The sequence below is a fragment of the Toxotes jaculatrix genome, chromosome 11 (genome assembly GCF_017976425.1).
Source record: "Toxotes jaculatrix isolate fToxJac2 chromosome 11, fToxJac2.pri, whole genome shotgun sequence".
NCBI classification, from domain to species: Eukaryota; Metazoa; Chordata; class Actinopteri; family Toxotidae; genus Toxotes; species Toxotes jaculatrix.
In genome coordinates, this window is record NC_054404.1 from 16,378,936 (window position 1) to 16,395,579 (window position 16,644).

General features: G+C 41.4%; 1 protein-coding gene across 7 annotated transcripts; it reads right to left on the reverse strand.

Moving 5' to 3' along the window:
- Nucleotides 1–343: 343 nt before the first annotated feature.
- Nucleotides 344–14,279, reverse strand: rrbp1a (ribosome binding protein 1a). 7 transcript variants are annotated; one of them, XM_041050178.1, is made up of 27 exons: nucleotides 14,061–14,279; nucleotides 10,744–11,748; nucleotides 9,395–9,543; nucleotides 9,120–9,242; nucleotides 8,261–8,413; nucleotides 7,911–8,029; nucleotides 7,476–7,629; nucleotides 6,184–6,322; nucleotides 5,819–6,000; nucleotides 5,690–5,724; nucleotides 5,503–5,578; nucleotides 5,327–5,364; nucleotides 5,132–5,213; nucleotides 4,988–5,028; nucleotides 4,816–4,894; nucleotides 4,634–4,723; nucleotides 4,436–4,522; nucleotides 4,261–4,350; nucleotides 4,035–4,127; nucleotides 3,869–3,919; nucleotides 3,702–3,773; nucleotides 3,581–3,592; nucleotides 3,227–3,310; nucleotides 2,915–2,992; nucleotides 2,042–2,140; nucleotides 975–1,118; nucleotides 344–864 (listed from the first exon to the last, which is right to left on the reverse strand). In XM_041050178.1, exons 2-27 carry the CDS (start codon nucleotides 11,729–11,731, stop codon nucleotides 826–828), a joined length of 3,297 nt encoding a protein of 1,098 aa, XP_040906112.1. In that variant the 5' UTR covers nucleotides 11,732–11,748; nucleotides 14,061–14,279; the 3' UTR covers nucleotides 344–825. The 7 variants fall into 7 exon arrangements, with proteins under 7 accessions (XP_040906112.1, XP_040906111.1, XP_040906109.1 ...); XM_041050177.1 differs by having other exon boundaries at nucleotides 4,988–5,025; nucleotides 9,395–9,546; XM_041050175.1 differs by having other exon boundaries at nucleotides 9,395–9,546; nucleotides 14,061–14,278.
- Between the last annotated feature and the right edge of the window lie 2,365 nt (nucleotides 14,280–16,644).

Below are 16,644 nucleotides of genomic sequence, written 5' to 3' on the forward strand. Positions count from 1 at the left end.
TCCATTTTACTCTATGATGATATACTGTGAGGATGTTGCTGTGCAGTAATACTTCCTGACTTTCTTTCAGAAACCAAGGCTGTTCTAATACAGGTTTCTGTGAAGCTTTTTACCCTGGCAGGATGATTTAAAACCGTGAGTTACCATGAGCCAGCTGTGTGAACTTTAAAGCAGCATGAGGAAGATGGAGGGTGCACTTTACTTGCAGATTTGCCATTTGATTCACACCGGATCTGAAACCATCTCAGAATGTAAAGCACTCGCAATAGCCAACTTTTATTTTGCTTCCTGTCTGCATTCATTGCACCTTCATGTAACACTGTGACACTGGAGAGGAATAATATAGAGCGACACTGTAGTTTATTCATTCATACAAATTCAAATTCAATGTTTGTTATTGGCAGCCAGCTACAGAGGAAAGCAGGCCCTAAAGGTACTGCATCATTGAACCATAAAATGTTCCCATCATTCAACCACATAGAAAAGACATACAAAGTAATTGCACAGGTTGATGTACGTTTGACGTACAATCGGTTTCCCTTTTAACACTGAACTATGGGGAAATGTTTGGAATATAAGGCAGGGGGATAAATAACTTCTGACATAGCCAGAATCGTTGATGGAATGTGTGTTTCAGTAAAGACTGCAGCAGGATTCTCTCTTCTAATCTGACTTTGACATGTTCATATTATCAAACATGATTTCTACAGTTGCAACAAATGCAATCAACTACAGTACAAGAAAGAAATTGTTTTGGAATGCATAACTATGGTAATCATAAGGCATATTTGGCAGTTCTGTGTCGTGTCTGCAGTAAACTTCCTGTCAGACAGACGTTCCTTCTTTCAGCTCGACATAGTCTCCCTTGAAAACGGAAACAAGAAAAAGATTAGTGTCAAAACAGACAAGCATACTAAAAATAATTTGAGCTTAGAAATATGTATGCGCAGTCTCACCAGTCTAAGTTGTCTCACCTTGCCTTCCAGGTGCTCCTGTAGTGTTCTCACTGTGTCTCTCTCTTTGGTAAGCTGCTCCTGAGTGGCTTTGAGAAGCTGCTGGAGCTTGGTGGCTGCCTGGCCCAAATCCTTGGACAGCTTCTTCTCCTTCTCCAGGCGCTCCTGTTGTGACAGCGGCGGCAAACATTACTTCAAAGCAAAACTTGCACTCAATGCGGACCCTATGAACACCACTCTGTTCAATTTTAAATAAATAAGACACAAAATGAGCAATGATAAGAACCTACACACTACATCCTGTCACTGTAAAATTGTGAAATAAATCAGTAACCTTTAAAAACTCAGCTCGTTGTTATGAAAGGTTCATCCTCCATATTTTCACAATAAGAGTTTACTGCACATCAGTTTTTTTCCACAGTGCCATTTTCCTCATGACCATTTTATTTCTCAATGCCACTTTTCATCCCAGAGTCTTATCTGTCAATCAAGACAAACATGGCAGAACCGGTTATGTAACCAGCTGTCCACTCATTCAGAGCGAAGCAATAGCTGAGTGGCATTATGAAATACAACTGTCACTGGGAAAGATGGTGTGAGGCAAAAACAGCCTTTGAAAAGGGACAAATCAAATCAACCTGCTATTGTAAAAAAATAAGCAAGACATTAATGATAATAATGAGCTGAGATTAGATTATTGCTCTATTTGATGCTTATATTTTTTGTTTTGTTTTATTCATATCATTATTTATTTTATAATATCTTATTTATTTAATATTGAACTTGAATCTCCATAAACCAAGTGCTTTACAGACTTCAAAGATGTACTGCTGGAGAAAATAAAAGCTTTGTTCAATGACCGTTGGAAACATCCAGGTTTCAGGGTGAACAGTACAACTTCAAACACAATTCTGAGCCACAGGTGTAAACTATGAAGCTGAGAGGTTTGGTTCCTATCAGGAGCAGGACAACCTGTTGCTCTGACACACTCTGCAAGGTTTGGCATTTCTAATAATCCAGCGCTGACAAAAACCTCAAAGCATCAATCACAGTCAAGTCTGAATTCTCTGCGTTACACATTACCACACCTTGAGCTGAGCAACATCCTCTGTCTCAGTTTGTGGCGACTCCGCAGAAACTTTAAGGAGATCCAGCTGAGCCTGAAGTTCTGCAATAGTTTTCTGGGCCTGGAGGTTTGACAACACACAGATGTTATCCATTCAGAGGTCATTAGTAACCTTGTGGTGTGACAAGACTCAAAAGATGCTGCCTACCTGCTCAAACTCCCAAACATCCAATAAATACACACACAGCCAAATGGTTAACACACGCATGTGTACACAAAAAAAAAATTCTTGTTCCAAAGCAGCAGCACCACGCACAGACACACACACACACACACATGTACAAAAGCTGTTCGACCTGTGTGCCAAGTTAGTTTCCTCTCAGACTATTTCAGATGAAAGACTCAAGTTAAACGCAAAAGTTCTGTTGCTGTTAAGAATCCTAGAAAACAAAGGAGGAGAGGTGAGCATGCCGGAGAAGGTGAGAAACAGCAGTGTTGATAGTTATATTGGCTCAGGCATTACAAATAATGGTTAGCATAGCAACAGCCGCTGTGTCGGAGGAGAACTGGACAGACTGGATGTGCAGCACTTCTTTATCATCTGTAACTCAGTATCCCTGAATCGTGGCTACATCCTTGAATTAGGACATGGGTTTGACTACGTGCTGCTTATATAAGCCAGATCACAAAGAACCTGTCTTAATAGATATGAAGTAACATGTCAATAACAAATGTCTCTTTTGGATTTTCTATTAAATTGAACCAAGCTGATTGGAGAAATAATTATTGGACAATCAAACAGATAACAAAGGAGATCTTTGGAGAAGTGTCCTAGTCACTGTCCAGTACTCTCTGACAGGAAGTGAAGGGTGCCCTGTGACCTCTGCACCCTGACCTGACTGGGTTGAGCCTCAGCTGGGCCATTCTGTTCGCGCTGAGCCCGCATCATGATCTCGCCCAGCTGCTCTCTGACCTGTAACAGGAAGCCGTCGCTAGTCACTAGTTGCATAACCTCCATCCACGAATCCCTTTTGTTCCACTGACATCTTACCTAGCTGGCTGTGTACGTTAAGGAGGGATTTTAACAAATTCCTTGACATAAGACAGCTCACAAATAAAATGTCTCCATCTTACCTCATTTACACTGGTATACAAATAAGAAAATATTTATTGTCTGTATGATGGGAAAGTAAATCAATTCAGTCACCTGTGAAAGCTCCTCCTTGTGTGCCTGGGATTCCTTCTGGGCCAAATCCAGCTGGCTCTGACTCTCTAACAGCTGCAGCTTCAGCTGAACACAGAGCACAGAAGAACAGATGTCAGACAGGTATTGACAGGTATTTAACTGTATTGTAATTTATTCCACAAACTACACAAATAACCAACATAACACCAAGTACAACACACAGAAAATATTAAAAACATCCCTCATTGTAATGTTAAAATATTATTATAAGAATAAATACAAATATAGAAAGGAGTTAAATTAACCAGCTTATGTAAAATAGTCTTTTTGGAAATATGTAAAAATAAGTAAAATTCAAATAACAGGTGAGTTCACCTCCTGAACAGGTGAACGTGCACATAAAACTACAAAGAAAAAAGTAGCAGGAATGTTTCAGTGAGGCTGCTGTGATCTGTAATCTGTAACCTGATTTAACCTGCTCATGTACCTGCTCTATCTCATCTGAGGTCCCCTGGTTGTCTGACTGCTTCTCCAGCTGGGCTTCCAGAAGCATCATCTGCTCCTTCAGCTGCAGAGAAAAAAACAAACAAACATCATTTCAAACCTGTTAGCTTACCTCTATGGGCTATTTAAACTTGTGTGTGTGGAAAAATGAATCCCCACCTGTTCTACACTTTGGTTTTCTGCCTCCAGCTTGCTGACTTTCTCCAAAGCCTGTTAGAATGCAAGAGGGACTATTGTTAGGTTTTAAAAAATAATGTAGGGGCTCGCAAACATGGTAGAAAAAATATCCAAGTCATGGTGATTTCAAGGACATGCTATAACTTACAGCCCTCAGCTGTTCCTCCGAGTTAGCCATCTTGGACTTCCATACCAGCTCTTCCTCTTCCACACTCTTCTGCAGATGTTTCAGCATTCCTTCCTAGAGTAGAAGGCAAACAGGAAGAAATGAGCTGCATATATTTACCCCATATTCACACAACTCACACACAAAACAACTACAACTACTGAGAACAGGGTTTACAGTTTTACATTAATATCATGATCTCACTTACTGTTTCAGCCAGGACCGTCCTGTACTGTTCACATTCAGCCTGCAGTGAGCCATGGCTCTCCTCAGCCTCCTTCAGTTTCTCAAGCAGCTCCTGAAACAGACAAAACACATTCAGAACTTCTTTTTCTAGGTCCATTCAAACCAGTACACAGTGACAGCATAAGACAATGGCTTACCGGCAACGCTGTGCTTGACTGGGACTCCTGGCTCTGCTGGCTGAGAGCCTCCTGAGCTTTCTGTGTAAATACTTGTAACCAGTTGGACTAAGTGAGGAGAAACGCAGATATAAATAATTCAAATGAGATTTATTCTACTCAATTATCACCAAAATCACCACAATAAAACATCATTCAGCTACTCAACCCTCTTCTTACCTGCTCTGTCTCTAAGGGTATCTGTGGGAAGAGCGTCTGGAGAGTTTCTTTGGTTTCAGTTTGAAGAGCTGTCAGCTGTGCCGTGATGTTCTGCTCAAACAGTGGATGACATGATCAATAAGGTGGTTAAGTAAAAAGCAGTCTTCAAGTGATGAGCCACTAGTGTGCAAAGAGACTCTTACAGCATCAGTGGTCATCTTTTCTCTCACTTCTCTCAGCTGCTCTTGTAGTGACGTGACGAGGGCATCCTTCTCAGTCAGGCTAACCACAGAACCAAAACAGATAAAACAAAGATTTAAGTAACAGACCTAACAGCACAGGAGACTCATCCTTTCAAATGCCACCCTCATTTACCTGTTCTGTAGCTGTCCGAGCTCTGCAGAGCTATCCGACTGCTGAAACAGAGAGGACATATTAATGAGTCACGGAGACAATTCTTTGTTCTGCAGGGCAGCTCTTGAAGGAGAGTCATGCAGTACATCGAGGTGGTACACTCACTGGTGTGCTCTTAAGTTGCACCATCTCTTCTTTGAGGTTTTTAAGTTCATCCTGAAGTGAAGTGATAAGACTGGCATCCTCACTAAAGGGACACACAATTTATAAAGATAGGAAAATATAAATAATGAGAAAGACAAAGGTGTGGCAAGTGTGTAAGATCAGAGCCTGAGAAGTGGAAAGTAAAAAGCAACATACCTCTTATTTCTTTGCTGAAGCTCAACAACAGTGTTCTCCTGTTAGAACACAAGGTTATTTGTGATTAGCAGTGACAGTGTCAACATCTAGGTATGAATAAAAATTAATCTCCTTAAGCAATCGACAAGTGATACTATTTGGTAACAGATTTAACCAAACATGTCTGCAACACTTACGGCAGCTTCCTGCTTGATCTGCAGTTGCTTCAGTTCCTCGTGAAGTGTGCTCAACTGGCTGTCTCTCTCCTGAAGGCTGTAGAGGGAGCACAGCATAACGTATTTTTAAAAAAAAATACATATATACACATGGAACAGCTCTGGATCTGATGTTGACTCCTTGAAGAAAGGAGGATCAAACACTTACCTGAGCTTCAGCTGTTCCAGCTCTGCGGTATTCACCTGCCAAATCAGAAATGACAAAAATCCTTAGAGTTAATATGTGGGGTCAGCTTCTTAGACTTTTCAGAAAAGTCAAACTGACAAAGACTCCTACCTGACTGCAATCCTCCTCCTTTTTAGTCTGACTGTCCTCCAGCAGCGAGTTGATGGAAGCCACCTGCTGTATAAGCTGGTTTTTCTCTGCCTGTGTCTCCTCCAGCTGGGTGTTGAGGGCATCTACCTGAGCACAGCGCTCCCTGATCTCCTCCTCCAATCTCCCTGTACGCACTTGAAATTCTGCAGGGACAAAACACAGCACTCGCAACTTATTCCATATTTAATTCTGTGATGCACTCAATGGTCCCAGAAAATATGTCTAAGATGTAATTTCTATTTCTATTTTTACTATCAAGATGCCAAATTAAGTCCAAGGCTTTTGCATATCGTAACCATTAAGACCTTGTTCCCCCAGTCTCTGACCTGAGAGTGTGCTGCTGTCCTGCTGAGCCTTGTCCAAGGTGGCCTGCAGGCTGCTGTTTCTACTTTGTGTTGTTCTGAGCTCTTCACACACCTCCTCCAACCTCCTCTGTAGCGCCTGCTCACTCTCTGAACTGCTGGCCTGAAAACAAGATTGATCGAAATATGTCAAACAGCAGAGGGCAGCAGAGACTCGCTAAATTATCCTACACAAGGCATTAATTCACTAGGCAGTATCAGGGCATGTGCTCCACGTCCCATTTCTGTAAACAATCCTGAAAATATCTTTTCACACATTCTAAGACAAATCCATAACAGTATATTCACAGACAACCCACTTACTGGACAACCAGAAAAATCCTCTGGCTTGAGGTTGTGTAACAGGAAAGTAAAAATATACACTTTAACAGCATCTCAAACCATTTGTTTAGCTTTTTTTTAAAGGAAGTGTTCTGTAGGAAGTGCTTTGAACTTGAGGGGATTTTTCAGATGATTATCCTGCCCGTGCCTCTATGACAGATTCTGCCAAAGCAGCTAATTGTTGATGATAAATGAGAGCTGATCACAGTCCAGTAACACATACAAAAAAAAGCAGAAAAACTCAAGTCAAACAAATTAGGATTTAAAAAAACAAAAAAAACCCCATCTTTTATAATTTGAGCATGGCTAATGTATATTGACAGATGGTCTGGGCTATTGCATAACATGTTTAAAGACCTTAAACTGCTAGAGGGCCTGTTAGTTAATGATTAAACTAAATGAGCACTTGACTATCAGGAAATGCTGACTCACTTGCTCCACATAACCCGTAATAGTACAGAACAACAGCATTCCATCAGTAAGAGACTGCGTAGGCTGATAGTATATATATGAAAACAGCAAATGAACAGATAAAGTGAAACAGGCATGTTCTGCGTATCTGAAAGTTACGTGTTGTAAATAATTTCAGACTGTTCCTGTTCTTTTACAGCCAGTTACAGAAGGCTGGACAGGAGAGACGCTCAGACACGCAGACATTCCAGCTGGTGCTGTGAAGCTTTTTCCCCTCCAGCCCCATTATTGTATGGCTGCATTCCAGCACAGCCGTGGGCTCTGTGATTACAAGGCAATTAAACGTCCCATAACATTAGAGGGTAGGGGGATAGGTGGGAAAGGTCTAGGCATGCATTTTGTTGAGACTACAAAATGTGTTACGAGAAAAAGCCAGAATAAATTTGTTTCCATGTGGAAAATGGATAATGTCCAGTGTCATTTTTTAATAGAGACGATGTGGTGTTCCCACAGGCCAGGCCAACCTGCAGCAAGGAGAGCTGCTTCTCAGCAGCAGAGAGCTTGGCCTCCAGCCCTTTCCTGATGTGCTCATCAGCAAGGAGACTTTCTGTCTTCTCTCCAAGTTCCTTGGTTAACTTTGTGCATTCCTGACGCAGCTTGGCCAGCTCCGCATTTTGTCTGAGGACATAATGAAAGAGAGAGAGAGAGAGAGAGAGAGAGAGAGAGAGAGAGAGAGAGAGAGAGAGAGAGAGAGAGAGAGAGACACACACACACACACACAGTGAGAGAGAGTAAGGACACATGCCTCACAAACATATAGGCCAAGCTTCAAACATACCTGAGAACTGGTACAAACTGTTCTCAATTTTCAGAGTGTAATATCAATTTCAACATCAAGAACTGAATGCGTGCCATTATGCATCACTGCTGGACAGTTACTGTGACAGGCAAAGACTCACTTGCTCTCAGCCTGACTGGTGGCTTGGTTGAGGGCATCGCGGAGAATGGAGTTCTCCTGCTGAAGACGGGCAAGTTGGGCATTGGGGCCTTTTTCCAGCTGGTCCTGCAGGCTCAGGATCTGGAGGAGTAATTTATTTATTTATTTTTTTAATTAAATTAAGTATACGGAACATGGCCAGCTGCTTGGCATTAAATCTTTCTCAAGAAACATGAATTTCAAAAGAGGAAAAATTGCTTCTTTACCTCTAACTATATGCCCAAGAGCACAATACAATACAAAATGAAAACTTCAGCATGCTAATCTGAATTGCACGTTAAGAAAATGCAATACTTGTGTATAAGAACTAACCTTTGCATTGAGCCTCTGGGTCTGGGCTACATGGTCCTGGTAACTGGCCTGCATGCGAGACTGCAGAGCAATCATTTCTTGCTCCCTCTTACTCAGCTGGGAACTCAGCCTCGTCTCCACACTGGCCACCTTGGACTTCTCAGCAGACAGCTCCTGATAAACAGACAGCGCAGTCATGAATTTTAAGCACAGATATCTATCATCCCCCTGGAGGGAGAATTTAAATTTTTGTGAGAATACCTGGACTTTTCCTCAAAACAAGATGACACAATTTTTCACACTTTTCAGACATACACACACAGTTCAGGACAAGATCACATGAAATATAATACATGGTTTTCTGTAGAACTTGCTCTAAGGGACTGGATAACTCCCAGCCTACCCTTAAAATATATTATCTTAAAATATACACGAAAGACTGCCATGAGATTTGCTGAAAGAAATCATGCTACCCTAGGGATGGATTGTGACCTTTACTACCACCCACAGGCTACATAAGTAACATATCTTATGAAACAGGTGGGATACCACGATACTGAGTGATCCTATGCTTCATGGTGGATGTGTGTGGTCTATGTATTATAATCACCTCATTTCTATAAGTGCCACCTTCGGGACAAAAGCCAGTCCAAATGTCAGAACATGCTCATGCATAATTTAGGCAACAACATGGCTTTTTACTCTGCTGCCACCTTCAGGTCAAAGTACAGCTTTTGCCTAAATAGCAGTAAAGATCTGAGAATAGCAAAGATTTTCATCCATCCACCAAGTTTGTTTTCTAATGCAAAGAGTACTGGAGTCCCATGGGGCCAGACTGTGGCAGGATTTAGGCACCATCTGCAACACTTCAAAGTCTAACCTTAGTGAGTTCTCTCAGACGGTTCTTTGCTGCAGATGCGTCCTCTTGTTCTGCTGCCAGCTGTTTTTCCCTCTCCTCCAGTTGTTTCTTCAGCACGGCTACCGGGTCTCCTTTCTGAGTGGCCTGAAAATATAAACGTGCACAGAAAAGACAGAAAAAACAGAGTCAATCTCCTCTCAAGTCTTGAATGGATTCAGTGAAGTACGAGAGTGTGTGAACTCTGTCTAGTCCAGCAGGTGTCTTTTTTCTGCATCACTGACAGCAGTTTCTCATACCATGTGCCAGGTGTCCTGAATGATGCCAGCTTTCTCGGACAGGATCTCGATGAGCTTGTGAGCCTCTCCCTCACTGAACACCATGCTACTGATCGTGGACACCAGAGCCTTGTAGGGCAGGTACAGCGGAGCATCAGCAGAATCCACCGCTGCTGTTAAAGAGACAAACACAAAACATTTCAATGAAACACACAGATAGGGAATCCAGAGTTTATTTTATGTTTAAAACTAAAAACCCAGACAGGTTTAAAGCTCATTAGGCTGTCACAGTGAAGTCCGAATTCCCACACAGCCTCAGGAAAAGGACAAGGTTGCGACTTGTCCTTTGGGTCTGGGGGCCTGGGCAATTTCGGATGGCAAAATGATGGGGCACTGTGGCACCAGGCAGAGACAAGCCTCAGGCAATGGAGAATTCCCCCCCTCCTACCCATTGTCAGGGCACTGAGAGCCTTTGTCAGCTAACAAAACAGGGCAGCGGTGTTTGGACAAGCTGGCTTGCTCTATGCCCTCCAGAGCTGAGTGCCAGACATTACCCACCACCGCCACTGGCACGACTTTCCACACATACACAGCTAGAAGTTCATCAGTGCTGACAGGGTATTACTGCCTTAGTTCGTGAGTGTATGCGTGTGCAAAACATGCCCCCATTTCACCTCCAAATGTTCAACTCAGACAACCACTATCACTGTTATGGCTAATGTAGTTCCTGCCTAGACAACTATTTCCATCAATTCAAGGGACAAGGCTAATTTTAACAATGATGGTTCTTGTGTAACAGTTTATTGATAGACTACAGTGGCTTTGATCCTCGATATGAAGAGAAAGGGTTGTGAATGATGAATGGTTTATCAGGCAAAAACGTCTGCAGGGAGAGTTAGCCAAGGCCAAACAACGGGCATCTTTTTTTCATTTTATTGGTTATTTTATTAATTAATGGTAATTATTGGTTTTAAAAGCCTCATAAATTAGAGTACGAATAGTGACAGCTGACTTACTGAAAAAAAAAAAAAGCAAAAGTTATCAAGCACCAAAAGACAGTGTAGAGCTATGCTGTGATTTGGCACAGTGGCACCAGTTTAAATGGCAGGTTGTGTGATACCCTTCAGAGTCTTGTTTAAGCACACAACATACTGGAATATTAAGACTGGTGAGCTGTGTGTATTATTCTCTTCCCATGCTGACGTTATGTGCAGATTTCAACGTTTTGGCAGCTGCGTCATCTTCAATAACCATTACAAAACTACAGAAATGATCAAATACGATAAAAAATAAATAATTCACATTTAAAAATAAAATGTGCAGCTATAACTGCAAAATGGTAAGTAAATATCTCTAAAACATATACTTACCAGGCTCAGTCTTTTTCTTGGAGGACTTCTTCTTGGTCTCCTGTGCTTTTGCTGCAACAGTGGGAGCCTGCTGCGATCCCACTGGGGGCACTGCCATCACTGGGACGTCTTTAGTGACAGCCTCCAGCACTGGGGCAGTCTTTGATGGAGCTGGTGAAGATTTGGCCGGGGCTGCAGAAGACTTGGCTGGGGCCGGTGCAGCCTTCGCGGGTGCCAGGGCAGATTTGGCTGGGGCAGGGGCAGACTTAGCTGATGCAGGAACAACAGAAGGGGCAGATTTGGATGATGCAGGAGCAGACTTAGCTGGTGCAGGTGCAGACTTAGCTGATGCGGCGGCAGCCTTGGCTGGGGCAGGTGTGGAGGATGGGGCAGTTGCTTTCGCTGGGGCAGACAAAGGGGCCTGGGTTGATGCAGGGACTGCGGAGGACTTGACTGGTGCAGGGGCAGACACAAGTGGAGCTGGCTGGGCTGAGGCTGGCTCGACCTTAGCCACCTTCTTCTTCTTTTTCTCTTTAGGTGAGGGTGCAGGTGAGGGTTCGGCAGCAGGGCTTGGTTCAGCTGAAGTCTTGGCCTGGGTCTCTGCTGGCATTGGGGCTGGAGTTGGCTTAACCTCAAAAGCAGGGACAGGGACAGGCTCAGGGACAGTAGCAGGAGCAGAAGCAGCAGCTACAACTGGGGCAACGGCAGGCTCGATGACTGCGTCAGCATCAGCAGCTTCTTCGGTTTTTTCCTGTTCTGGGATCTTTCCATTGGGCTTTTCTTCTTTCTTCTTTCCACGGGTCTTTTTCTCTGACACTTTGTCCTTCTTCTTTTTCTCCGCGCGAACAGCCTGTATCTTACCTAACTCTTTGCGTTGTTTGGCAAGGGCCTCCTCATAAGAGGTCTCCTTCATGGAGAAGGTGGAGACAAGAACAATCCCGACGGCCGAGATCACCATGAATCCACCAAACACCATTATCCCAAGGGTCTGGGTGTCATAGATATCCATTGTTCAATTCAGTAAACCTAAAAAGAGAGTGGAAGACTTGTCAACACAGTTACAAACTAAAAAGATAATTTTTCTAAAAGAAACAGCGTACTGTAGACAACTAATTACCAGGAAATTCTATGAGCGGAGAAAGAACTTTACATAGTAATTCACAGGTGAGCCAAAACTATAATACCACCAACAACTATTCTCTGTGCCTAAGCAAAATGAAACTGACAGTTGCTATATTAAGAGCAGCTGCTGCACAACCACAGTCTTTACCTTCAACCGCCTCAAGGTGTCTCTGTTATCCCAATAAACCTATGCCTTGAGGCTGGATACATAAAGAACAGCACATCTCATCAGCAAACTGTGTGACTGTGTGGCAATCAGCAGCTGTTTAAACCCCCTAAAGCTCTATCAATGATAAAATATGTTCACACAGCTCAAAATTGCCCTCAAAGTTAAAACTCATACACTGCTTAATTCTGAAGTCCAGTACTAGGCTTTCTGATGTAATACAGCCACAACAACAAACTAAGCCAAAGTAAACAAATAAATACCAACACCAGGCTAAGAACCCCCTTGCCCAAAACACAGTGAAGAAAATCTTCTTGGAAACATTTCTTTAAAAATATGGTTTACAACTTGAAACATCTTTCACTGCCCCCCGCCTCAAAAGTGGTATATTTAACAGATGTGATTTAATTTCCTTACACATTGAAATTATAGTTTTAGATGTTGCTGCAAAATCACACAAGATTAACTAGAATACAGTGGACCTATGTAAAAATGTAATTTTACATAGGTCCACTGTATTCTAGCTCATTCTAGTTGATTGCATTATACAACCAGAAATGCACCAAAAATAATTTCAGAAAACAGATTGAACGCATATTATTATGGCTAATATTTGAGAATAATAATTATGTTTCATTAACAAATAAAAAATAATCATAACTGCTGTTTATGCTAATGTTGCTGCTATAATTCATCCTCAACCTCTGACAAAGAGCTATGGAAAGGTTTGTATAGGCAAGCTGCCAGAGCAACTATTACAGAAAAAATGACTCGTGTCACTTTCTCACATTTGAGGTAGGTGATAAAATTATCAGAGCTTTTATGGAGTTTAATGCATGTGGAAAAGGGGATTCAAACACATCAGCTACTTACATTATTACACAACCTAAGCATGAATTTAAGGCAGAGAAATAAAATCAAACCACAGAGGCAAAAAAGGGTTACTGACAAAAGTGGACAAAGTACACAAAGTTAACAGCAACTTCAAAAACTTCCAGCAGCTGGCTGGAGGGTATTGTTAATTTCCTGCCCTGCAAAAAAAAAAAAAAAACATATCTTAAAGGGTCTTTCGGCTATCCCTTTAAGGCTCTTAAAGGCTCCTATCGCAAACCAAAAAGTTTAGCCTGCAGGGGAGGAAAGTCGGCTGAGAGGAGACGGCAGTTTAGGGACACTAAAATACCTTCTTAGATCTTTTTTCCCCATCACTATCAGTTGTATCATCCCCAAGAAAACTGACTCAGAGTGACCCTCTGAAGATGAAAGTGTATCTCAAGATCCATAAGAGATAAGTCTTTAAGATAAAAAACTTGTAACTGTTACAAACTATATATCCCTTAAGTCAAAACTATCTGGCTTTCATTCATGGTCAATGGAACACAGGGGGGTGCATTAGGACAAGTAGAATCAACATTTCAAAACCAGGGAGGTAAAATATGTAGCATGTCTTTTCTTTTCTTTATAACGGGTACTTGGCTTGGTGTTAGACATCCTGTAAAATGAAATTTTACATACGATAAGAAATATTCGTACAAAATCACCCACTTTTTATTTCATACTTTATTACAAAAATACCGACTTTCAAGAACATCGAAGGTAGTTTATTTAATTTCAAGCTGTTACTAAATTTATTATACTGAGACCACAACTGCAACAGGCCTTGGAGATCTATGAGACATTAACGACACCTTACATCATCATCCATTAAAACATGCATTAAAACAAACAGAGAGCGTGTAATTATGTAATAATTTTTATGTGTTATGCTTTTAATCATTATTTGCAAGCTAGTACTGAAGCTAACAGTATGAATCAATGAACTTGGCTAACGTCCTGCACATTATGATCTAAAGAGTCGGCTTACGTAACAAAACTGCGCTCCAAAAGCGATAATAAAACAGGAAATTAAATAGCCAGTGAGGAAAAAAACATAACATAATTTTAGATAACTTTAATCGGCTGTCTTTCTGTACAAGTGGTTAGCAGGCGTTAGCTTTCAAAGCTAGCTAACGCTGGCTCAATGAATAAAAAATTCCAAGATTCCCACAGTTACCTCGCTGGTGATGCAGCTGCGTCTGTTTGCTTCAAAGGGAAATGGAGAGAGGGCAAAAGGCTTTGAGTTGCAAATGAAGTGACTTTTGCGCAAAGCTACCTATTTATCCAGCTATATCGCTAAGTTGCTTTTTTTCCAAAGCTCTCCCCCTCACTCCGCTGGAGAATCCGTGGTCTGCTGTGAAGTCGTGGCACTTCGAGCTGGCTAGACGTGCTGGCCCCGTGCCCCAGATAGCGACCATGAATCCAGAAGGATTCTGATTGGCTGAAACGCGCTCAAGCCGGAAATGAGCGCGCCGGGAGTTGTAGTCTTCTGCATACATGAAAAGGCTCATTGAATCGTGCAGCCTTCAGTCAAACAAAAGTGGTTTGTTTGAAATGGGAAGTAACTAAGTACGCTTACTGAAGTAAAGCGCGGAGGTAAATCTTTTTAACAGATGCTACCGACCTTTCTTTGGTGTTTTCAGGAATTTTCAGAGAAAATATACTTTTTCTAACTTTTTTTTTCACTCCCATCAGATGTGTATCCAGTTAGCATCTTATGTCTGATGCATTAATACGCTGTACAGTGGTACCATAATGATACCATACTGATATCTATTTTTACCCAAGTAATTTGCTGAAAGCAGGACTTCTACTTTTATTCTCTGTTTTCAAATATGTTGTTGCCACTTTACGTTTAGTATGTTTTTGGTTTTTTCCACTACTGGACAGACCAGAGCCTCAGGATCATTTCACATTCAAATATAAGCTATTCAAGCAAAGCTACAGAAATTATCATCATCAGCCACACCTGAAAGGTCACCTACAAGTTGCAGGATAACATTGTTATCATTAATGACGTTCAAGGCTCAGGCTTATTTACCACACCTTCCATTATTTTAATGCCCAAAACACTATCACAGGGCAATTATAATGATATTGTTTTAATGTAACACATTAATACAATGTGGACCTGTGTAAGCGATTCATCAAATATGACGTGTTGGAGTTCTGACACTGGAATGAGGAGCTCCTCTGCTCTAATAGTGGAACATTTCTCTGTCCACACCCCAGGTCACTCACTTGAAAACTGTTTTTATAGTTACCCTTGACACAACCTCTCTTCAAACTGCTTAATAAAACAGTTTGTTAAATGGAGGCACTAGTAGCTCAAGTATAGTCCCAGATGTCCTTGTGAGCCTTCAACAAACTATATGGTAAAGAACCTTACATTCAATTCATGATACATGATAAAGAAAAAGACAGAAAGCATAACAGCTTGGAAGAAAACATAATACATGCTCTTTTCCATCAGCTCTAACATGTAACAGCGAAAAAGTTTTTTAAAGTGACTTTTCTGTGAATATGAACAATAAGAAGCCTCATTTACCATACGCACAACCAAGTGGGGTTTCTTATGCACTGACGTACATGTGACTGACAGCCAATTATGTTCCGTGGCACCTTGGATTGTTTTCTAGTTACAAACCTATTCTTTCACAAAACATACAGCTGGTGTTTTTCACCTCAAGAAACATGAACCACAATCAGTGATTTTGCCTTCACTTTGCATTGCTGATGTAACTGAAGTGTAGCATTTTCACTTCCTTTTCTCACACTGACGCTGTATTCTCTCAGCTACCTAAAGTCTGACATTGGCCAAATTTTCTCATTCAGCTCTCCCTTGTAGTATTTGTATAACGTGATAATCAAGATGATAATTAGCCATTCACTTATACAACATAGGACAAAACAGCTATGAAATATAAGTAATTACATTCAAAGAGATTCTGTTTTGTGATGAGATAAAAATACTTGTCCTGATGGTTTATGCATGCGGATAACTCAAAATTTGAGATTGCATTTTTGTAATGTTTGCATGAAAGCAAATGATCAGGGCAGGGCACACTGACCTAGGAAAGGTCTGTTACCAAAGTATGCAACTTGCAAAACATTTTGGTCCTATGAGCTTTTTAGTCTCACATTTATAACAGATGTCCACTACGGAAGGAAGAAAAGACATTGAGAATCTGAAAAAAGAAACATGCGATTCCATACAATATTATGTTAATTCTCATTTATAATGTTCCCATATGGAGAGATCCTAATTCACAGACATGAGGAAGCTACTGATTTGTCACTTGATTGCTAAGTCCTGAACACTGAAACTGACAAGAGGTTCCCATGAAGAGTATTGTTTCCTTAAATTTGAACCTGCAATCTGCAATATTTCACACCAAAGAAGAACAATGTTGTAAGAAACACTTGATGTCTAAGAGATTTACTATATGAGCCCACGACCTCAGCGCTGGTGGTCTGCCTTCACAATTACTTTAGATCACACAACTCAGGATGTAGAAAGAAAGGGGGCAAAGGATTTAGAAATCTGTAGTTGTGAGCAAATTATACCTTATGGGAACCAGGAGGTAGCATCCTGTTCTGTTTCACTAAGGAAGAGCTGACAGTTCAGTTACACCAGGAAGCTGTGCAGGTGCACTTTTCTGTAGTGAATCTCTTCAGAGGACACGGTTTCTGTTTAAGGTAGCCTTCATGCTTTATGGCTTCAGTCCTTCTCTATGGCTTCTGTCTGCACTTATCATGAC